This window comes from Ascaphus truei, chromosome 13 (assembly GCF_040206685.1).
Source record: "Ascaphus truei isolate aAscTru1 chromosome 13, aAscTru1.hap1, whole genome shotgun sequence".
NCBI lineage: Eukaryota > Metazoa > Chordata > Amphibia > Anura > Ascaphidae > Ascaphus > Ascaphus truei.
The window spans coordinates 24214655-24239241 of record NC_134495.1 but is presented as its reverse complement, the minus strand read 5'-3'; the positions used below and the strand labels follow the sequence as shown (position 1 = coordinate 24239241).

Sequence of the window (24587 nt, the reverse complement as noted above, 5' to 3'; positions counted from 1 at the left end):
AGATTAGAGAGAGAGAGATGTAGAGAGATTAGAGAGAGAGATGTAGAGAGATTAGAGAGAGATATAGAGAGATTAGAGAGAGAGATAGAGATTAGAGAGATAGAGATTAGAGAGAGAGATAGAGATTAGAGAGAGAGATATAGAGATTAGAGAGAGATATAGAGATAGAGAGAGAGAGAGAGAGAGAGAGAGAGAGAGAGAGAGAGAGAGAGAGAGATAGAACAGATAGGATAGATAGATAGGATAGATAGATTAGAGAGAGAGAGATATATAGAGATAGATAGAGATAGAGAGCGAGAGAGATATAGAGAGAAAGAGATAGAGAGATAGATTAGAGAGAGATATAGAGAGAGATATATATATATAGAGAGAGAGAAAGAGATGAAAAGAAAATATATACCACTAAACATCAGCAACAAAGAAATTATTTGGTCAGTACGACTGTAAAATAATTTGGTTAGACTTCTGCTGAAGTCCTTTGCTTCCATGTTAAGGTAGTTTTAGGCACATACTGCAGCTAAAAAGCACCTACAAAGCCGCTCTACCTCGGGTTTACGCACAATAGCTGTCAAAATTGCTGATAAGTATGACTCAGAGGCCAGCCCACAGCCAAACCACAAGCAGAGGAGAAACAGAAGCAGAGTGGTGTATGGGGAAAGAGAATGAGGAACGGGCACCGTAAGTGGGGGAGGGACTGTGCAAAAAATACATTTTAGGAAGAATGTTACAACACAATGTACCCTAATCATCCCAAGTATGCATATTTGACCAACGCTGTTGGTTCCTCCACCGAGAGAAATTTGTGGTGGAATGCGCATTATAGAATAAATCTAATGTGGGGAAATGCTGCGCGCCAAAAATCTAAATAAATCTGAGATACTAATACCGGCGCTCGATGAGGGAAGGCTGCTGCAATCCAAGTACAGGATACACAAGACACTTTTATTGAAGCCAAATAAGTGTCCAACGTTTCGGCTGTCACAGCAGCCTTTGTCAAGGAGTGACCACTCCACTGCTGTGACAGCCGAAACGTTGGGCACTTTATTTGGCTTCGATAAATGAATTTATAAAATCTGTGGAGCCTCTACTCTTCCTTTATTGTGTACATTATAGAATCAGGCAGGTGCCCGGCGATAGGCAATTGCCCCATATTTATCTCCTTTTTACAACCGACAAGAGGCTGGAAATTCTTCAACCGAAAGGCAGCTACCCATTACCAAAGCATGGGTAATAGGATTATTAACAAAATTCACTGGTCATTAATAGCTATTGATGTCATTTAGTAAATACGGATTGTCATTTCCAGACTCCTTTTATTTTCATACCACTTTTATTCACTCTCACTTCAACAGCATGGCACCCGCTGTGTGTGGATGGCAACAGACGCTCCAACAATCCATTCTTGGTGATTGGGGCCCTAGAAGACAGACTTATTCACAGAGGGGTTGTGAAGAATGCAAATAACAGTTACACAAGATTTCTGCTATTTCCATACATGTCACAGCGCGCGCGCGTGCGTGCATGTGTTTACACTTAAAGTTATGGTGGGTGAAAAACACACACACACACACACACACACACACACACACACACACACGTCATTTTCTACTGAATACGATTAGTGAATGCAAATTAAGGGTGTTTATCACAAGGCCAACAGTAAAATTCGGGTAGTTAATGAATAAATGCAAGTCACCCAACCATAACTTATGTTTTTCTACATTTAATCCTCTGGCTGAACCCAAATATTTTATTCAAATTGTTATTCTACAAACATTAGGAAAACACAAGACCGTAAGAAGGGCGACGAGAGCATTACAATTTTGGATACATTTAAAGACTTAAAAAGTATTATACGTAAATAATTTAATTGGCATGTCATTACCCAGAATCCCTGGCTGCAGCGGAAGCACTGTACGCTAAGGCTGCGGCCCCCGCTGCCGCTGAGCTCGCTCATGCTTGGAGAGGGGTGATGTCACCAGCTCTCAAGCATGAGCGATCGGAGTCCTGCAACATTTTTAGAGCAGGAGTGGGGGGGCGTGGCAATTACGGGAGGGGGTGTGTCATTGGCTGTATAGGGGCTGTCCGTGTTTCTGTGTCTCTCTCTAATATATATATAGAGAGAGCAATGGGGGGGGGGAGAGAGGGAGAGAGCAATGGGGGGGAGAGAGGGAGAGAGCAATGGGGGGAGAGAGGAAGAGAGCAATGGGGGGAGAGAGATGAGGGAAGGGGGAGAGAGATGAGGGAAGGGTGAGAGAGATATATATTTATCTGAGCGCACGAGCACAGCGGGAGAGGGGATGTGCTCATCAACATTGAATAAGGTAAGCGCCCCAAGCGCCAAGCGAGCTCAGCGCCAGCGGGGACTCGGCCTAAGAGATAATGGTGAGCTGTCAGACACGCGAATGTGCTCACAAGTGGGATTTTTATTTACAGAATGTCATTTCCCAGAATCCCTTGCTGCAGTGGAAGCAGTGTATGCTAAGCGATAATGGGGAAAGGCAGGGTTGCAGACCTGCTGAGACATGAATGGGCTCACAAGTGATATTGTTATTTACATTAGCATACATTTTGCTCCAAATATGCCTTGGAACATATACATCAGACAACGTTCAAACTCAAGAGCACTCAGATGATGAGAATTCTGCAACTAGCAAGGATCGTGTATCATGTGCACATTGGCTAACCAGTGTTCAGAAATTAAGCACTTCTTATGCAGTTTACTACTCCGGAGGGCAGGAAAGGGTAAGGATCGGTGGTCCATCCGCTCCGTGAAAAAAGGTAAGAACTCACCAGCAAAGAGGTTACAATTGCTTCTTTATTAAACTACATGAAAACAAATAACAGACAGCACAAACTACTCTCCCACGCCTATTATGTCGCTTTTTCCACTCCTTGAAAAAGCGCCATAGTAGGCGTGAAACGCGTGGGAGAGTAGTTTGTGCTGTCTGTTATTTGTTTTCATGTAGTTTAATAAAGAAGCAATTGTAACCTCTTTGCTGGTGAGTTCTTACCTTTTTTCACGGAGCGAATGGACCACCGATCCATCCTTACCCTTTCCTGCTGTCACGTGAGAGGATCAGCGTTCATCACCGGATGCAGAGTTGTGATTTATCGTGAGTAACTTGTACTCTTCACCGGGCACAGCCGGGGCTAGGGAGACTGAGTGAGTACCTTTTGTCCCCAATGTAATAGCCCTCTCTTGCTTCACCCGTTACCAAGCAATTGGATAAATACAGTCTTACAACCCACATGTTCCGGTGTCAACTCCACTTACCATTGATTTTGCCTACTTAGGCACTATTGACATACACTCTTGGAGCTCATACACGGTTGTTGTCTCCAATACTACTCCGGAGGGGTTTGAAATAGTAGCATAAGTTCTTGTTATATAGATATACATACGTAAACAGTATGATTCAGCAAGCAATTAAAATTAATTTATAATCAGTTTTATATGGTTCAGAAAGGTAAACAGAGACATGGCATGAGAATGTTTACAGTACCGCGTAGAATGGGATTTGGGATTTGGTAACAGTAAATCAGATCACACACTTTCCAACCCTCCAACGCTTCTTCATAAAGTTAGAAGAGAGACACAAACATCATTACATCTGCTACTGCCTCCCTTATTCAGCCTAAATTACAAATATAGGTATTAAAATATATTATTTTATTAATAATAAACTATTTATACAGCACGTTTCTCCCAATTGGACTCAAAGCGCTTCACAGTTACAAAAAAGAAAACATTTAAGGTTATGAGATCAAACACAAGGAAAGATACAACACAGGATGGGACGGTCGCTATTAAATGCTGGACAGGTTGTGGTTCATTAATTAAATGCCTGGGTAAACAGTTAGGTGTCTTGAGCCTGTTTATATAAAGGTTTCCAGAGAGGGGGCCTCTCCAGCTGTACGTGGCAGAGTGGGAGCAGCGTGGCTAAAACCTCGGGCGCCAAAGGAAGTCGGGGAAATTCTGTGAACGGTGAGTCGTTCATCTGCAGATCCAAGTGAGCGATTGGATATTATTTTAATATTGCTGGAGCACGTGTTTAGTTAAGTTACCTCTAAGTATGCTCTAACGTCTGTAATAATCTGTTCTGTGGAGAATATGAAATCTATTAAAACCCATTCCTAATTGCACTGCGCTTCCTGGCAATTTCCCACAGGTTGGTTTTACCAGCAATTAAACGTTACTCTCTAGGTAGTTGCTAGAGTGCAGTGACATCATATTGAGGGTCTACTGGGTATTTTTCTCCCCTCTGAAATCTTTTATTTATTAAGCTTAAAATTAACTCATTCACTAGAGCTGAGAGCAGCTAAGAATTAGAGGATGGTGTTTCCTGGGTTTAAGTTTCTGCGCAGTGTCGAGCTGCATCAGGTCTGCTCCTTACAGGGTTCACTTGTGGAAGGCGTTATCCTATCCTTAAACCGATGCATCACAAAAGGGATTAAGGAGCCGCTGAGATACCTGAATCTCAGAACAAAAATGGCGCAGGGAACATACATTCCAAAATCAAACTAATGTGCTTGGAATAACAGACAGAGACTAAATAAAGAGGGGGAAGAAATAATAGCTTACTTAATTTTCATCCTTTATTTCTATTTTCGGACGGTATTCATGCCCAAAAAGTAAACCTCACAGAACAAGAGGATTATTTCAGTCCAAACACCAATTTAAATAGATCACTGTTTTATGGACTTGATCCCCTATGTCGCTTCAATAATCACTGTGAAACATACACTCTACAAAGCTGTGCAGTTATGGCCCAAGAGAGAGTTCGGGTTGGAGAAACTCAACTATGAAGTTATCGCTAGTGCAATACAAGCAATATTATAATCATTATTTGTGAAACGCCAACATATTCCGCAACGTATTACAATGCGGTACAGAGTTCTGAATATAACAAACCGTTACATAAAAGTGAGAACAAACTTGCACAGATACAAAGAGGTAATGATGGCCCTGCTCGTGAGAGCAGGAGTGGCCAACTCCAGTTCTCAAGGGCCACAAATAGGTCAGGTTTTAAGGATATCCCTGCTTCTGCACAGTCAACAACCGAGTCACCTGTGCTGAAGCAGGGATATCCTCAAAACCGGACCTATTTGTGGCACTTGAGGACTGGAGTTGGCCACCCTCGACCAAGAAGGTACTAGATTAATCGAAGACGGTATTTAGACATTCTTGGTAACCCACGTCAAACCAAGAGACATGAAAGACGGGACACAAAATGCCGGCTAATAAAATTGATATAACCAAGATCAACCACTTTACAGCCAAAGGTGCATTTTGGAGGTCCTCAGTAGAAACAGCATTTAGGTCCAAATCTACAAAAAAAAGTGCTAAGCTTTAGCACCTCTTTACTCCCAGTCAAAAGCATTGGAGTAAAGTCTAAAATGTAGTGCAATTTTTTGGCTCTGGGCCTCAGATAGGGTTTTATGATCGTCATAAAAAACATTATACCTCCAATTCGTTTTTTTTTTTTTTTTTAAATATTTAATAAATCATATTACGTGGAAGTCATAACCTTCATGGTGTTATCCTTATGCATATTATTTACATTACAGTATAACCTGCCTCGCCCCTCATGGTGTGTGGAATTCTATTGACATTAGACGGTCATTTACTGCTGCGTCCACGTCTTCACCACATCGTAAAATGGTCAGCAGCATTCTATTCAAGAACACACGTCTTATTTTGTTTACTGTAGGTCACCAAGGTAAAGAAAAGCCCATTGGCTGATAGATTCATCCTCCAAACTCAAGCGGATCTGTAGGGAAACACTACATAGCAGTGAATCTGCAACAGGAGATCCAGGGCACTCACGCAAAATTATCCTTGATCATAAAGACAGGGATCCCAGGTACAGGCATACCCCGCATTAACGTACGCAATGGGACAGGAGCATGTATGTAAAGCGAAAATGTACTTAAAGTGAAGCACTACCTTTTCTCCACTTATCGATGCATGTACTGTTCTGCAATCGTCATATACGTGCAGAACTGATGTAAATAAGGCATTTGTAACAGGCTCTATAGTCTCCCCGCTTGCGCACACCTTCGTTACAGGTAGGGAGCCGGTATTGCTGTTCAGGACGTGCTGACTGGCGCATGCGTGTGCTGCCGTTTGCCTATTGAGCGAGATGTACTTACTTGCGAGTGTACTTAAAGTGAGTGTACTTAAACCGGGGTATGCCTGTATAGAAAAATAGTGAAGGCTTTAATACAACATGATGAAAGTGGTAGTCTCAAAGAGCATATGACCTCCCAAACGTCCCATGCAACAGTTGCGCTTTCTCAAGGAACACTGCATAGCAAATAGAAAACAATGAAGACTGCATGAAATCTCTTGCTGAGGGGGCTTCAAACCACTGGTTTTTAACCCGATCTCCCAAGCATTGCAATTGTTTTCAGATTTGCCACACGAATGTGTCCCAAAGTCCACTGGGAACGGCTGTTTTTCCCAGCAGCAAAATTTGAGTGTCAGGGTGACCTAAAAATAAAGTTATTATGTAATTCGCTTCCTAGAGCAGGACAAGGAAATTAGGTTTTGCTAAGGTCGCTTTTAACAACACTTCTGTTTGCATCAAAAGGGAAGTAGAATTGGGAACAGCGCGTGTAAGCAGTTATGGGGAAGACTTCAGGCCCGACATTGTTACAACACATTCAAAATTTAAAAACGGGCTCCAAAAGGATTTATTTTCTTTTAACAGTGACCATCGTATGGGTATTTACATTTAAATACTAAGGCCTCGTTCAGGGTGCCAGTTCGCCACGTGGGCGCGCAGAAACAAAGTGTTTAAAGTAAATATCAGTTGCCAGGGTAGCAGCTACCCTGTCGCCGAAGTACGGAGTTGACGCTTGCTGCAGTTTGCATAAACCACTCAAGTTGTTTTTTTCAAGCTGCAGCAGCGTCAATGGTGAAAAAAAGATGAAAAAAAGAAAAACCGGCGCCAAAAAAGTACAAAAATCAAACCGAGTGGGTATAGGATCCAAATGGCAAGTCCTTGAGATGATGTATTAGGATGATTCTCACCTCGACGGGATATATGTGGAAAAAAAAGAAGAAGAAAAGAAAACAATAATGGTGCAGTAAATAAACACTGGGGGGGATGTGTGGACCAAGACTAACAACAAATTACATACAAGACATACAAACGTAAAACACTAGCACAGGTATATATTTAATAAAAAGCAAATTTATTGGGGTGTGAAATGTGCATAAACCGCATCCGGAGGGGTAAAATTACAACCCTACTCACAAGATGCTGGATAAGTCAAGGCAACGGACTGGATGCATGCAGCTGGGCTCGCAAGATGGCGACCGGAGCTCCCTGCTTGGCGTCCACACGTGACCAGGATGGAAGGCAGATGACTCAGATGACGGGGCCTCTAGGCGGACGTGACGTCTCTTCCCCTGTAGTCCCACCACGAGCTCCGATCCTCCTCAGCAACCGCGATATCACCGTGACCGGGTTGGAGCACTTTATAAACTGCAGATTTCTCCTTGTAGGACTGCAGACTTCACCACGCTAAAAACACTCTAAGAACTCGAAACTTCCCGACGCGTTTCGTACGCATGCGCGTACTTCTTCAAGGGATGTGCCTTGTGTCAATGGTACTTCGGCAGCCAATTAAATCATTCGGGAAAGTGTAGTGAGAAGAGCAACACCCATCCTTAACCTCAGGTCTGTAGACCCGCCTCCTGAACGCTTGAAAAGGTCTGCTGGGGATGATGAGCACACATCGCCCAGCAGATTGACGCGTGCACACGCGGACGCGCGCCCTCCACCTCCTGTCTCTGTCACCCAGAACGAGGCCTAAGCCTGGCATATAAACTAGTTGTCAAATTAGGACATATTATAGGTACCGCCATCATTCATCAGAGAGACGGAGAGAGAGAATTGGAAACCTCAATGTTTACCCTCTGGACAGAAGAGTAGAATATAATATTGGCAATAACCAGGGTATAATTTAGGTACAAGAGAGGTATTTTTGACAGACAGAGCTCGGGAACCAGGTGTAATATTTAGTTCTGGGAGAGGGTGGATACAGAGGAAATGTAAAAAGCCTCCCAGTACGAATAGTGGAAGCATGTGGCTCGACTTGCAGGGATCACAATACTTAGCACACGTTGTTCAGTAAAGACAGCAGTACCACAAGCCTTGGGTGCGATAAGATTTGAGTATGCACAAAGGGCGATTTCTAAGTGGGAGAGTGTCATAAACAATAGGCTTGAATAGAGCAGTGTGTCCCTGAAATAGAGAAGTGTCTTAATATACTGAATATAGACCATGGAGTTTACTGGAGCTGACAATACACTCACTGTACTGGCTGCTTTAAAAGCTGACACCATTTATGATGAGGCTACTTCCTAGTAAAGACTCACTCCAAAGAGTTTAATCTTCATCGTGTCCTTAAAAGAGCAGTTACTCCTAGTCTTTCTTTATTGGTATTTTTTTTTTTTTACAGGATGGTCCCCTTAAGCCAAACGCCACTATTTTCAGCTCTAGGGACCCCCGGTTAACAAGCTACTTACCAATGAAGTTACCGGGTTTAAACATTACCTTCTGAGAAATCTCGACCAATACGAAGCTACATCATCATCGGTTGTGGCTTCCTATCGAATGGTCACTTAAATCTCCATTAAAACCAGGAAGCAATACCAGTAAAAAAAAATTCAGTATGGTGGGAACCATGGGGTGGGAACCATGGGGTGGGAAGGGGGGGGCGGTTCTAGAGGCCCCTACCTCCGGTTCTAATCCAGTAAAAAACAGTTTAGTTAGGGTGGGCTGTGCCTTTAAGACGTAACTTATACGTCATGGGCCCTGGAATGCCAGGGGCCCTTATGGCATACCAGGTAGGTCAAAGACACTTGCTCATTGTCTAGGGAGTGATCGTGATGACGGAACGCTTAGCCAGATCATAACTGGGGTGGAACCTCCTCCACTTCTGTTGCCGGCGTCCGGGCGCAGTCACGTCATGTTATCGCTCTCCCTGACACTCTAAAGGTTAAGAGAAGCGAAGCCCAGATTTTTGATAGTCACTAAAAGCTATATATACATATATATATATTTATCTCACACACACACACTTATAACCAGCGAAACCTCTTAAAATGGGATAAGCAGACAGGCGAACAGGGAAATTGTTTTGAAAAACAGTGCCAGATCTGTTTGACCTTTGGCAAGGCTCTTTATCTTGCTGTACTAAAATATTTACGATTAGAACTATTTGATATAGGAAATGTCTGTTTAATTCTATAATGAACGACACTGCATATACTGTATTGGCAGTGTTATATAACAAAAACACACACGTACTATATTAAGCTACAACATCATCAAAGATGATACACATCCAATGTGTGTATGTGTATAATAAGCACCATTTCATATAGCGCTGTTCTTCCAACAACACTCAAAGTGCTTCACTATAGCAATTTAGTGTGCTGTAAGCAGCGATATACACACAATGTTACAGGCACAGTCCCTGCCCTGACAAGCTTACGTTTGGTGCCTGAGGCATAGGACGATAAAGTGACTTGCACAAGGTCACAAGGAACCAACATTGGCATTTAAACCGGGCTCCTCTACTTAAAAGTCTGTGCCAAGTAAGTGAGATTTGGGATCCCATATCAAAAAGTGATCTTAAAGCAGCAGTCCAAGCTGCATTTTTTTAATTTGTTTTCCCTTTATTATGTGCATCAATACAATCCACACAATGATAAGTATGGTAATTAGCTAAGTTGCCGATCGATCGGCGAAGATTTGGCTCCGGGGGGGGATCACTAAATGGCTGCAGAGGAGTATTAACTCAGTATCTGTGACTTTGTAAATGGTTACTATAGAAACAAAAAGGCTTGTTATGTTATAATACATTAAAAAATGTCATTCAGAGTGGTTAAAAAAAAGGTACAAGTATTTTCTCATAGCACACAACTGGGGGGGAGGGGGGTGGGACACGTAGCATATTACATGCCCCTCCTTACATCTCATCCCTAATTTCTCGGTATGCACCATCCAGACTCTTGCGTTCTTCTCAAGGATGTCTTCTTTCTACCCCCTTTGTATCTAAAGCCCTCTCCCGCCTTAAACCTTTTTCACGGACTGCCCCACACCTCTGGAATGCCCTTCCCCTCAGTACCCGACTAGCACCCTCTCTATCCACCTTTAAGACCCACCTGCTTACAGAAGCATATGAATAGCACTGTGGATATTCTGAACACGATACATAAAGCTTGGCCCCCTGCAGACGCACTTACCAGAACTCCCTCCTACTGTCTCTGTACGTTCTACCTACCTACCAATTAGACTGTAAGCTCCTCGGGGCAGGGACTCCTCTTCCGAAATGTTACTTTTATGTCTAAAGCACTTATTCCCATGATCTGTTATTTATATGATCTGTTATTTATTTGATTACCCCGTGTATTACTGCTGTGAAGCGCTATGTACACTAATGGCGCTATATAAATAAAGACATACAATACAATACAATATTACTTGGTCTGCAGCCTTAAATCTTTTCACTTTTTTCTAAGCTCCTCAGAGTGCACCACACACACACTTTATGTTTTGGTTACCTAGGTTTAGGTTCTCTTCCTTGAAGTGTGCAAAACAAATGATTTTAGGACTGGGTCTGTTTGGTGTTAGAGGAATTAGGCGCCCTAATGACAGGCATGATAAGTCTCAGCGTTCACTTGCCTGGATTGAAAAAGAATACAATCCCATACTTTTAACCCGGGCCGGAATATGGGAGACTCCGTTTACTGGGCAGTGGAACTGCTGTTGTTGAGGCTGTCATTATCATTATAAATAGTTTGGGCTGCCTAATAATACAAACATGTAGTATAAATAGTATTATTATTATTATACAAATATCAAATCACTAAAAAAGGGATATGATTTTAAATAATACAGCTCAACCCCCTTATAACGCTGTGCTTGGGGTCCAAAGAAACACATCGCGCTAGAAATAATGTACAATTGTATGCATTGTACAATAAAGTATTTAAGATGCCAATAATCGTGTTGTAAAGTATTCATAAATACGAAAATTGGGAGCCACGCTTGCATCGCAATATAAGCGGATTCGTGTTATAACGGGGTTGAGCTGTAATAATAATAATAATACAACACATCAGGGGAAAGGTTGTGAATTGTGAGAACACTCATGAATTTAAGTCGTTAAATAGCCTAGTTTATTAAAATCACTGAAGTAATGTAGGAGCCATACAAGTCCAACTAAATGTAGAGAAAGAAATGTATTAGCACGTCCGATTTTTGTGATACCTTTTCAATACACTAACAAAATTATATATTGATCCGATTGTTAGTCTTTGGGTATTTTAACACTACACAATTAATACATTTTATTACTATTGAATGATACTTCATTTCCGTTAATAACGTCTGTTACACTAGTGTCTATTTTCTTACAATAGAGTGGAAATTGTAAGCATTTTTATAACTATGTACTAGGAGTGAAATCTGTCCCTTTTATTACAGAAATAGTGAAAACTGTCTAAAATGTTATTATTAATGTAGGCGTCTCAGGAAGTCTGTAAGAACTTGTTATTACCCAGTTGATCCCGGCTGAAGTCTAAGCGTACAAAGAATAATGGATATGATCTATATTATTGTTATTGCATATTCTGGCGTATCTACAGTAACGAATAAGTAAAGACTAATAATAACCACCATAAGTCCTCCGTTGCAGTGTTTGGTATCATTTGCCACAGGAATATGAGCCAGTATATTATCAGTGTAATTGCTACGCAGACGACAGAGAAGCCCAATGCTACATCCAACATGACAAAAATACACAGTAAAATACTTATATATTCTCTTGAAAAAGGGTCATTTAGTTTAACCCTCTGGCCAAAGCATTGTAAGCTTGCGAGCCCCGACAAGGCAGACCCTGTTCACAAGTCCTAACACTACCAGATAAAATACTAATATATCTCTATTAGGATTAAAATTCTCATTTACCTCTATTAGGAGGGAGAAAGACCACATTGGATCTATATCCAGTAGAATGAAAGGACCTGCTGACTTGGGAAGTGGGGAGGGGCGGGCTTAAACCCTGGGAAGGAGGAGCCACCAACCCCCAACAACTGAGAATAGGTTAACAAAACACACAAAACCCCAGCAAGCTCTTTTTGGGAACCCCTGAGCCCCCACAAAATAATAATAAGCTTACAATGCTTTGGCCAAAGGGTTAAACTAAATTACCCTTTTTCAAGAGAATATATAAGTATTTTACTGTGTATTTTTGTCATGTTGGATGTAGCATTGGGCTTCTCTGTTGTCTGTTGAATACATATGCCACGCTCAATAGCTCTCCTTTTTGACACTTATATTTTGTGGGGGCTCAGGGGTTCCCAAAAAGAGCTTGCTAGGGTTTTGTGTGTTTTGGTAATTGCTACTCAGACCTACCAGGCCTGGTTAACACAACTGTCACAGTCTACATATCAACCCAATGATTATCGGGATTTCTGACTTGAATGAGTTTGTACCCACTGAATTCTCTGTGGTCACCTGAGGATACTAACCACTTCATGCTTCAGTAGAGGAGCCTGCTACACATTGATTCCCTCATGCAGCAGAGGAATTAGGAGGCCTCTATAGGGCCACTGGTAATGAGGTGAGCGCCCTCACTTATACAGCCGACTAAGATTGAATGATATTGTCTATACATACAATATAATAAAGGTCACGGAAAAACATACCGTCCTTATATCTCTGTGACCATCCTCACTTGCATTATGAGGATCTCTTTGGAAGTCTTCAATGGAAGTTGATGGTTTATAGGTTGAACTTGATGGACGTACGTCTTTTTTCAACCTCGTCAACTATGTAACTATGTTAGTTAACCCCCTCCTCACAGGTTTCCATATCAGACACGGATTGTGAAGATACTGCTCTACTTTAAGACATGGCTATTGAGGTCACCCTCACAATCATTTGCACTGAAGAATAATATTGGAGACCAATTTGACTTGTACGTTTTATGTCCCATACTTATAAAGGCTTCGGTTTTCCGGTGAGCAGGCCAACCTCGCATGCACTAAATTTGTGGAGACTCTACTACCTAGGATCGATTGACATTATCCATTATATGTATCAACAACTTATATTTCGTGGTCAGCGACAGCGATGGGACTTTCAGCCTCTTCACAGGTCACAGACTAATTATAGTGTGGTGAGACCACCCTCCCCACAGGTCTCCATGAGACCACCCTTACTTGCATTGAGTTATTCCAGATACAGTACATACCAACTAGGACAGAGCGACACAACCCATTAATAGAAATATTAGATATCATGGTGATGGAGTATTGGCGCTAGTGACAAGTCTTGAAAACTAATGACAGCAGGGAGACACTCGCTTACATTGAGAGGGATTTTTAACTAGAGAATTGTGTGTCACAATATCTGAAACCACCTATCATAACTCTAGACAAAAGAAAATCCCACTGAAAGCAAATAGTAGGATTCAAACTGGCTGCTGCAATGCACAGCTGGGTAACTAGTAGGGAAAGTGTTTTATGTATCATAATGATTGAGACCAGTAATTGTCTCATAGGTCTTAGACAGCAAGTCGGCTGGCCCTGCGGAAACCCTAGACTGCCTAATACACACAACACATGACTGTAGCCATTCATAGTCATACCACCTCTGATGAGACCAGTGTCAGGACATCCTCACTGGCACTGCCTATGATTAAAAATGATATAGTATTGATTAAGAACTGTGATAGCTTCATACTGTACATAGGTCTCCAGGAGCATTCTCAATCAGCAGGCACTCGATGGCATTATGTAGTACATGGACAGACTGTTTTTAAGTTAAAACCTTTCTTGCTTTATTCATTGTAACACCGCCGGAAGAAGAGATCAGTGTATCTCGAAAGCTCGCACAAATAAAAGCATTTCGTTAGCCACAGAACGGTATTGTCTATTTGTTTTTGATTATTAAGCTTGGCTAACACGGTACAGAGATATATAGATATATATATATATCTACAAAGAGCGAAAACAAGGAAAATCTGCAGCACTCACCAAGATGTCAAAAAAAGGTATTTATCCACACCATGTGAAGTAACCGAACACAGTGTATTTATGTGTGTATACACACACACACATCTCCGAGACCACTCTCACAGTCCCTGGCAGCAAGTGGTGCTCAGGAACTCTGATACTGCTTATTACCACCATTAATACATCTCATGACTGTAGCCATTGATAATCATATGCCACCTCTCATCAGGCCACTGACAGTCAGGACACCACCCTCACTGGAATGGAGTGGTACTTAGGAAACATATATACCTATTGTAATACATATATACCTATTGTAATTATTTATATATATATATATATATATATATATGTGTATATATATATATATATATATATATATATATACACATATATATATACACATATATATACACATACACACAATGATTGAGAGCAGTGACTGTCCCTCGCTGGCATTGAATGGTCCTCAGTGGGCCTGCCTTTCACCCCCATTAATACATAGATCACCATATACAATATCTATACCTTCATTACTGTAACCAGACCTGAGACCCGGGTGGTCTTTCTCCCCCCTGAGACCTCAACATCCACCCCCCTCCCCCTGAGACCTCACTCCCCCCCCCCCCCCAAGTACCTGGGCTCAGGTAACACGATCTTCTTGCTGGCCCTCGCCGCCGGGGTAGATTTACTCTTCTCCATCGCCATCAGATAGCTGACATCGGCCAGCACCGCCTCCAGGTCCGCCATGTTTGGGGGGAGCCGCAGACCGGCCGCTCTGACCCGCGCGCGGGATGCCAACAGCACAGCGAGGATTCCTTCCTCCCCCCCACACGGGACTCTCTCCCCCCCCCCCACACTCTCCACCAGGGGCTCTCTCCCCCCCGGCCTCACTGACACTCTCTCTCCCCGGCCTCACTGACTCCCCATCCCCCCCAGGACTCTCTCTCCCCCTACCCCCCCACCCCGGACAACACCAAAAAATAAAATAAATAAAAATAGGTTTTTCCAAATTAAAATAACACTGGGATCCTGGCAGGAAAGGAGGCAGTCTCCAGTCTTCCTGTGTCTGTATTTATTTATATATATATATATATATATTATTTTTTTTTGGGGGGGGGGGGGGTTGTGAAGGTTTGTTGAAAAAAAAAGGTTCAGATCTGTTTTAAAATGGGTGGGTTTTTTTTTTTAAAGACTTGTTTTGAGGGGAGTCTGCTTCTTTATAGGTTTCCCCAGCACTATACATATGTAAGATATATATATATATATATATAATAATGAGATATAAAACAAATAACGATTCCTGGATGGGGGCCTTGTTCTTGAAGCAGAAAGGGGGGAATAAAATCACTTAAAGCCTCTTTAAAATTAGAAATGCCAGTGTATTGGGGGGGGGGGGAGCCCCCAACAGCCAAAACAATCAGTATTTGGTAAACAAATTCATTTATTTTTGTTATTTCTCTGATCCACTGAAGAAATAAGAGGCTGCCCTCCCCTCAGCCTTTAATATATATTATATCTGTTTTAAAGATAAACTATTCCAATTCCTTTAGGATTTCATGCTCAGGAACCCTTTCAAATGGTCATTTTTTTGGGTTGTTTAAAAAAAAGGGATAAAATCAGCCTGTTTTGCCTAAAAAAATCCCCCCTGATTCCTCTCCCCAACATGTTGCAGATCTCATAGCCAAGAGGGAGGAATAAAAAAAAACACACATCCAGGCTGAATCTGTAGGGGGGGAAAGGTTTTGTCCTAGATCCCAAAGAAAATGACTTCCAAATAGTGATCCCCCTGCATGGAGAGTGGGATCTACTGCTTGATGAAAAAGAAAGGATTTAAAAAAAAAAAAAAGGCAACACCACGAATAGGAAAAGCAATGGCAGTCCGTGAAATGTGCTTCTTTCTCTTCCCCCCTTTTAATATTCTGGGGTTTTCAATCCATACATTTTAACACAAAATCATTGTGTTTTTTTTTTTTTTTTGTAAACTCAGAGGTTTATCCTGCAGCAAAAAAATAAACCACCTCCATAAAATGAAATAAAAAGCGAAATCCTTTGCAGGAAACCCAGCAAACCCAATATCCTCTTTCCTCTGCAGGGCTGTGTCTGCAACAGCTGCTGCTGCGGCTGGTTCTTCTTGCAATGAATTCTCCAGCACATCCACAGGGGTACAGAGAGAGGGGGGAAGGTCTCCACAATGTCCTTATTTTGGGGTGATCAGTAGGTTTTCTTGTGATATGCAGATCTTGCCTCCTTAGCTGACAGCCTGCTGTTTCTGTGCAGAGGCTGTGTTACCATTAGCAGAGAAGCTGTGATGCCTGTTACAGTACTTCCTCTGCTGTGGGGGAGAGATTAAGTCGCTGCTAAACTGTGGCACTGGATCAGCTCAGCTTGCTGGATCAGGAAGAGAGAAGAGACATATCACATACAGTAGATATCACACAGGGTTGCTAGGTGTCCAGTATTGAACCGGATTGTCCTGCATTTGGAAACTGTCAAGTAACAAATTAAAGGTAATACTGGACATATATGTGTCTGGTATTACCTCTCTGGACATGTATGTGTCCGGTATTACCTCTCTGGACATGTATGTGTCCGGTATTACCTCTCTGGACATGTATGTGTCCGGTATTACCTCTCTGGACATGTATGTATCCGGTATTACCTCTCTGGGCATGTATGTGTCCGGTATTACGTCTTTGGGAGTGTATGTGTCCGGTTCCGGTATTACCTCTCTGGATATGTATGTGTCCGGTATTACCTCTCTGGGCGTGTATGTGTCTGGTATTACCTCTCTGGACATGTATGTGTCCGGTATTACCTCTCTGGGCATGTCTGTGTCCGGTATTACCTCTCTGGGCATGTCTGTGTCCGGTATTACCTCTCTGGGCATGTCTGTGTCCGGTATTACCTATCAGGGCATGTATGTGTCCGGTAGTACATCTCTGGGCATGTCTGTGTCCGGTATTACCTATCAGGGCATGTCTGTGTCCGGTATTACCTATCAGGGCATGTATGTGTCCGGTAGTCCCTCTCTGGGCATGTCTGTGTCCGGTATTACCTATCAGGGCATGTATGTGTCCCGTATTACCTGTATGGACATAGTGAACTGACCGGCTTGGGGGGGCCTCGGGATTTCCCAGAGCAGGGCTGTTGCTAGGGGGCTGGGCAGCTTCCTCTATCCTGATTAGCTGCTGGTGGGTAATGCAGCCCATCAGGAGGAGGTGTCAGGAGCCTGAGGGTGGGGCCAAGGAGAGGAGGAAACTGCATGGAGCGGAGATAGGCGAGGTGTGTGTGTTTGTCTGGAACGCGACACAACTTTCACTATGGTGTCCAGTATTTTTGGAGAAGCCGCCTGGCAACCCTAATATCACAGCAGTGTGTATCAAGAAATGTGTGTGCGCTGTCGCCATTGCACCAAGATATCAGCGTGGTTTTTTTTTTCCGGTCTGTAATGCAACTTATTTATGACGTAGATATTGTAGGATTCTGCACCAAAACGGCAGGCTTACACTATTATGAAGCTGACGGAGAAAACCGTAGAGAAAAGTAACGCAAGACGCATGTTTCTTAACACGTAGACCTGCGCTAATGGGCAAATGTAACTCCGCCCTGACTCTTTCCACTCGGTCATCTCGACGCAGGCGTCCCTGAAAACGGCACAGCTAAGATTAATACATAGACGCTGCCTAGCGCAGGTATATTTCAGCGCGGGTTTGCGACAAAATATTTGTAATTTGATATATAGAGCCCATAACCGTCCCTCGTGGTTGCTATGTTTCTTCAGATCTGTTAAAGAAAGTCCAAAACAGTTAAACCAATAAACGCCTTTTTTTTTTTTTTTTTTTTAATAAAAAAATGTTAATAATTTCGGCAGGTGCCACGTTACAAAGGGCTGTGCCCTGGCATATGTTGATAGGCGTGCGTCGTCATCGATTTCATGATTTTGAGGCTAAAATATATTTGTACCAAGGAAATACAAATGAAGATGTAGCAGACACTATTGCCTCAGTTAATGCAAGTTATCTGTTTAACCTTTGTTGTCAGTAGCGCTACTGATAAATAATGCGTCAGCGGTAACGCAATACATCACCGTAACGTCTGCTACAGCTGAGTGGTACGAGCTAGTGTCAACATTATTAGGGGGAGTTCATTATGTAGTTCAGGGGTGCTCAACTCCAGTCCTCAAGCCCCCACCCCCCTCCAACAGGTTAGTTTTTCAGGATATCCCTGCTTCAGCACATGTGGCTCAATCAGTCCCTGCTTCAGCATAGGGGGCTCAATCAGAGGCTCAGTCTTCCACTGAGCCACCTGTGCTGCCGGCTGAAGCTGGGATATCCTGAAAACCTGACCTGTTGATGGGGGCTTGAGCACTGCAGTTGAGCCCCCCTGATGAAGTTGTTGATATGTTCTCCTTGGCAATACGCAGGAAATTCCCTTTACATCATTAATGTCTACGTACTAAGATCATATTTGCATTTTTTGGGGCTGCGTCAACATTTGAGTGCTAAAAAGTAATATAAACCTTCATAAAATGTGAGTCGGACGTTTCAAGGTCGCCATGTGTCTATCATAAACGTGACACATAGTTTGTTTGAAATTAAGTTTGACGCATTGCTTCATGTTCAATACCTGATCGATACAGTTTAAATGTAATCAGAGTTACATGTATTTTTTATATTTATAAGTAGTGTTAGCAAATATAAATGATTAGTGTAATGTTATATATATATATATATATATATATATATATATATATATATAGCAAATGGAAATATTCCTGTATGCTCATTTGCATGTCTTAGCAGGTCTGCAACCGCGCCCTTCACCATTATCACCCAGCACACAGCGCTTCCACTGCAGCAAGGGATTCTGGGAAATGACATGCAAATGAGCACACAGTGCCACCTTTTGCTTCAAACCCATATAACATGGTCCCCTATAAACTTATGAATATATATATATATATAATCATACTGTAAACATAGTACATTTTGTTAACCTATATAATGAAACATTCACGCTGCGTCAAATACATTTTTGGCTGATCCATAGCTACTTAATTCTGGACTAACGCTGTTTGCAGATTTTTTATCGTTTACGCCACGTTGAATTTAGCGGATGGTTTTGAAGCATATTCACCTTTTTTTTTTGTCACGCACCATCCATATTCTGTACCACTAGTGCACCCCCTATCTGAGCACCCAAATATTTTACTAAAAACGGTTTTTTTTTCACGCTTTAGATTTTTTTTAAATGGTACAAATAATAGAAAAAAATATGGTTACTATATTAGCACACACAAGTGCAATAACATGTGAAATTTCCGAGCATCAGGTTAACGCCATTTCCGTGCCGTTTTGGCCTCCATATGTACAAACGTTACTAATGACATTTCTTACATTTGGTGCTGATTTCACAGGCGGAGGTGTTAACACACACCACCTCAATCGCTGAAAAGAAACATAAAAATAGCATCAGATACACGCACACGGCTGTGGTACATTCATAATATTCAGTATATACCCCCTCTAGCTCCTTCTGATCCCCTCCTCAAATGCTGAAATGGCTCTGCACTAAGTCGACATACAGTAACTTAATAAATGGATTAGTAGAGTCACAACGTAAGATTGCTTTTAGCATATGGGACAGACTTTTTCAACAGGGGTTCCTAGGAACACTTGGCTTCCCCGGGCATCCCTAAAGGGTTCCCTGCTATTTTCAGGTCATTTGATAATTGTTCCAAATACAGGAGAATTTACAATGCATCTGATCTCAGGCGTGCTATTAGAGAGGGTTGGGGTTCCTTACAATGCATCTGATATCAGACGCGCTATTAGAGAGGGTTCGGGTTCCTTACAATGCATCTGATATCAGACACGCTATTAGAGAGGGTTGGGGTTCCTTACAATGCATCTGATCACAGACGCGCTATTAGAGAGAGTTGGGGTTCCTTAAAATGCATCTGATCTCAGACGTGCTATTAGAGAGGGTTGAGGTGCCTTACAATGCATCTGATATCCGACGCGCTATTAGAGAGGGTTGGGGTTCCTTACAATGCATCTGATCACAGACGCACTATTAGAGAGAGTTTGGGGTCCTTACAATGCATCTGATCTCAGACGCGCTATTAGAGAGGGTTGGGGTTCCTTACAATGCATCTGATCACAGACGCACTATTAGAGAGAGTTTGGGATCCTTACAATGCATCTGATATCATTCACGCTATTAGAGAGGGTTGGGGTTCCTTACAATGCATCTGATATCAGACGCGCTATTAGAGAGAGTTGGGGGTCCTTACAATGCATCTGATCTTTGACACGCTATTAGAGAGGGTTGGGGTGCCTTACAGTACATCTGATCTCAGACACACAATTAGAGAGAGTTGGGGCTTCTTACAATGCATCTGATCACAGACGCGCTATTAGAGAGGGTTGGGGATCCGTACAATGCATCTGATCTCAGACGTGCTATTAGAGAGGGTTGGGGTTCCTTACAATGCATCTGATATCATTCATGCTATTAGAGAGGGTTGGGGTTCCTTACAATGCATCTGATATCAGACGCGCTATTAGAGAGGGTTGGGGTTCCTTACAATGCATCTGATCTCAGACGCGCTATTAGAGAGGGTTGGGGTTCCTTACAATGCATCTGATATCAGACGCGCTATTAGAGAGGGTTGGGGTTCCTTACAATGCATCTGATCTCAGACGTGCTATTAGAGAGGGTTGGGGTTCCTTACAATACATCTGATCTCAGACGCGCTATTAGAGAGGGTTGGGGTTCCATACAATGCATCTGATCTCAGACGCGCTATTAGAGAGGGTTGGGGTTCCATACAATGCATCTGATCTCAGGGGTTCCGCAGAATTTCACAAATGGTCTAAAAAATACAGTCATAGACCTAACTGTAAAACATATTTCTACATTTCCTCGTCAGTAAAGAGGGACCATGTATTTCCAACTGGAGTGACAGCTTGATGGGATATTGGGTTAGTAACTCTTTTGATGTATACCCAACGGAAGAAAATTAGATTGTTAGCTTTTTGGTACAGGCATTTTTCAGAGTGTCAGTTAGCTTATGCACATTCTAGGCCTCTATTCAAGTGGGGTAGCAACATCAAGCTAGTAATTATATTGAAAGCATCAGTCCGCGATTAGCGCCATTTTTGGTTGCATTTCACTTTTTATTTAAGTGACTATTTTATTTTTATTTTGTATTATTGAAGTGCCCTTTCCAAGGCTGTTTTTATTTTTCAAATCCGATGTTCCGTTCAGGAGATTGAAGCGTTGGAAATCTTAAATTAAAATGGAGCTCTCCCCAGAGCCGAGTGTCGTCTCAAGGTTACCATGGCAACCTCAGAAGCTAGAGATTAAAAGGATCAGAAATCTTGATTTTTTTTTGATTTTTTTAACACTAATGAAAACATTAAAATAAAGAGCAGGACGTGCTCAGGAGCCTTGATACTGTAACATTATACAAGTTAAAACACATGTAGGCTTTTGTGTGCGATTTCTGCTATGAATAATGGTCGTCAATCAAGATAATGTACCCAGCTCTTTGCATTAATTTAGTGGCTGCGTTTATTATCATGCGGTTTGGGGAATGTTAATTGGAGGAGTTAGCAGATGCAGATGAGATAATTTGATGCATTAACATCTGTGGCAATGTAGCATCATTTGACTCCGCCAGGTGACAGAGAGAACTCAAATTCACTGCAGTTCAAAGCCAAAATACTTATACATTTTTTGTGTGAAAAGGATACATCTTGATAAATACCCCTCCATGTGTTCAAATGATACAATATACACTACTAGAGTACATAAATGGCATACACAGGTTTTTTTTTTCACCATTAAAAAATTACACTTTTTTTTTATTTTCAGATAATGCCCAGATAAAAAAACCGCTGCTAATGTTTTATTTAAAATATGAAAATGAATATTAAAAAAAAATGAATATTAGAGAGAGCGAGCGAGAGTGAGAGAGAGAGAGAGCTGTGAATACTGTATATACTGTATAGGGGCCTATGCAGAGAGCAGCGAATTTTCGAAATTCGCCATTTTTTGGAGATAATCGCGCAGAAAACAGCAGAAAATGGAGATTTCCGAAAATCGCGCCAATTTTTCATTTCTATTTGTAAAACTCGCCTCGCGGCTGGCGAGAACCGCAATCTCGCCAGTTTAAAATATATCCGTATGCAGAGAGGCGCGAACGGCATCTAGCGGCTGTTCGCGCCAATAAAATGGCGCGATTGTCTCCGTTTTGCCTCGCCAAAAAAAACTGGCGCTCGCGGCCATTGCAAAGGGAAAAAAAAAGGCGCGAATTTGTTTTTACATGTTTCCGAAGCGCGCATCTCGCCAATTTAAACTCGCCAGACGCATCCATGTTAAACATAGCAGAATTCGCACTTTTCTGCATATGGAGATTAAAACTCTCCAAAAAAGCTCCTTTTTATGAAATTCGCCATTTTTAAAATTCGCTGCTCTCTGCATGAGGCCCATAGTCTTTAAGGGAAAGCTTGACAATTATGCTGTAATTTCTGACTTTGAAAGTTCTTGTGAAAAATTCGCACATTTTTTAGAGAACTGAAAGAAAACAATTGAAAGCAAATGTCAACATCTTCGTCCATCTCTGCTCATATCACGTCTTAGTATGTTGGATCTGCCATAGCCATTTTTGCAAGGAAATAACTAGTAGGCCCATGGTGGAAAAGGCAGCAGGACACCTTGTGGTGGACTTCAATTTCTTTCTTTTAGGGCATGAGTGTATGTCTTTATTTATATAGCGCCATTAATGTACACAGCGCTTCACAGCAGTAATACACGCGACAATCATGTAAATAACAAATAATACAAATAACACAAGTACGGTATTAGGGCTGTTCTATAGTGGGTGCGCTTGCTGCACTGTGCGCGCGAGGCAATTATAGTTGGCTGAGGTTAGTCAGCCTTTCTATAATAGGACCGCGCGCACTGCAGTGAGCGTGCAGCCAGCCGACAGGAAAATAAAGATTTTGTGCCGCTACCGCCGCTGAAATGTGTGTGTGTGTGTGTGTGTGTGTGTGTAAGTAGGTGTGTGTCTGCACAATGTTAATAAATATTTTATTTTTACAAATGTTTTTTTTTTTTTAATAATAAATAATAAATTGCACATATACACATATACACACACATATATACACACAGTACCTTCCCTGCTTGTCGGTCTCGGCAGCATGGAATGTATACCCACAAAAAGCGCGCGGCACGTGCACGCGCGTTCGCACAGGCACGCGCGCGACCGCACACTTTATAGAACGGCACTAAGGGATATCCCTGCTTCAGCACAGGTTGCTCAATCAGTGGCTCAGTCATACTTTTACATTGTATACTAATAGATACAGTCTACCATTAAAACGCAGAAAACCCCCAAAAACGGCATATCTGCTTCCTGCCACCAGATTCCTATTTCCCCTATAACATATTGAATTAGGATGACCACCATGTCACTAATTACATCCTGAAAGCAATTAAGCATCAACTAGTACACTGTTGACTAAATAAAGAGTAGAAAAGTTAGTCGGATCTTTGCATATGCGCATTCACCAGCAGGAGGTTGGACTGAGATAAGAGGGTGTCCCTGGAAGGGATGTACCACTTTTCAACTTCCAGAAGTGCCAACATGAAAAAAGGTAGCGTGGACTGACCCCTAGTGCCTGTTAGACATGGATGTATATATATAGTTGTTAGTCACCCGCATGGTAAATCTCACAGGGATCCCAAATTCTCTTAGGCGTTGGATCAGAAAAGAAGGGAGGAATATAGATAGAGAGATAAATAGGTGATGGCTAAAGGAGTGGTTTCCCCGCGTACCCTCTCACTCTATCTCTTCTCCCCTTACAGTCTCCTCTCTCACTCCTCCACCTCTCTCACTCCTCCACCTCTCTCACTCCTCCACCTCTCTCACTCTCTCTTCCACTCACTGAAACACACACACGCACACACGCACACACACTCTGTGAAGACACTGACTGTAGCCAACGGCACTGAGTGTGAAGCAGGGGAACAGTGTCAGCTCCTTGTGACCTTGGGCAAGTCACTTTACCTCCCTATGCCTCAGGCAACAACATCATAGATTGCAAGCTCATCTGGGCAGGGACTGTGTCTGTAACATACCCATGTGCTGCGTACCGCGCACTACACTAATTTTGATGCACTTTGAGTCCCATTGGGAGAACAGCACTATATGAAATAAAGTTGTTATTGTAGATAGATATCATATCTCTCCTGGATCTATTTCATTTTGTAAGTATTTAAAGGCCAAAAACTAAAGCAAAACTCCTAAACCAATACACTACTGGCCAATAATGTTTTCAAGTGCTGTGTTGATATATTCTATATCCACTGTCAGTGGGGTCTCAATGAAGCCCCGAAGAAGGGATTATCCGAATACATGTTTTAATCATAGGACTCCCCATTCTGTCAATGGTACCTCCATTTTATGGCCAGATTTCTGATGCTTTCCAAATGAAGCGCATCAGGGCCTAGTTTATTCACAACCTAC

The 24587-nt window shown here is 42.2% G+C and overlaps 1 protein-coding gene and 1 long non-coding RNA gene across 3 annotated transcripts in view; both read right to left on the bottom strand.

Annotated features, from left to right (window-relative positions):
• GRK3 (G protein-coupled receptor kinase 3) overlaps window positions 1–14888 on the bottom strand; it is a 226811-nt gene extending 211923 nt beyond the window's left edge. The window contains exon 1 of one of the 2 annotated variants that reach the window (XM_075568954.1): window positions 14682–14888. In XM_075568954.1, the coding sequence (XP_075425069.1) occupies window positions 14682–14794 (113 nt within the window). In that variant the 5' untranslated portion in view covers window positions 14795–14888. The remainder of the gene's footprint in view (window positions 1–14681) is intronic. The other variant, XM_075568955.1, reaches the window with a different exon arrangement.
• Window positions 14889–15884: 996 nt separating this feature from the next.
• LOC142464530 (uncharacterized) lies at window positions 15885–19524 on the bottom strand. The gene is made up of 2 exons (XR_012787677.1): window positions 19444–19524; window positions 15885–16435 (listed from the first exon to the last, which is right to left on the bottom strand). It is a non-coding gene; the product is annotated as an uncharacterized LOC142464530 (long non-coding RNA).
• Between the last annotated feature and the right edge of the window lie 5063 nt (window positions 19525–24587).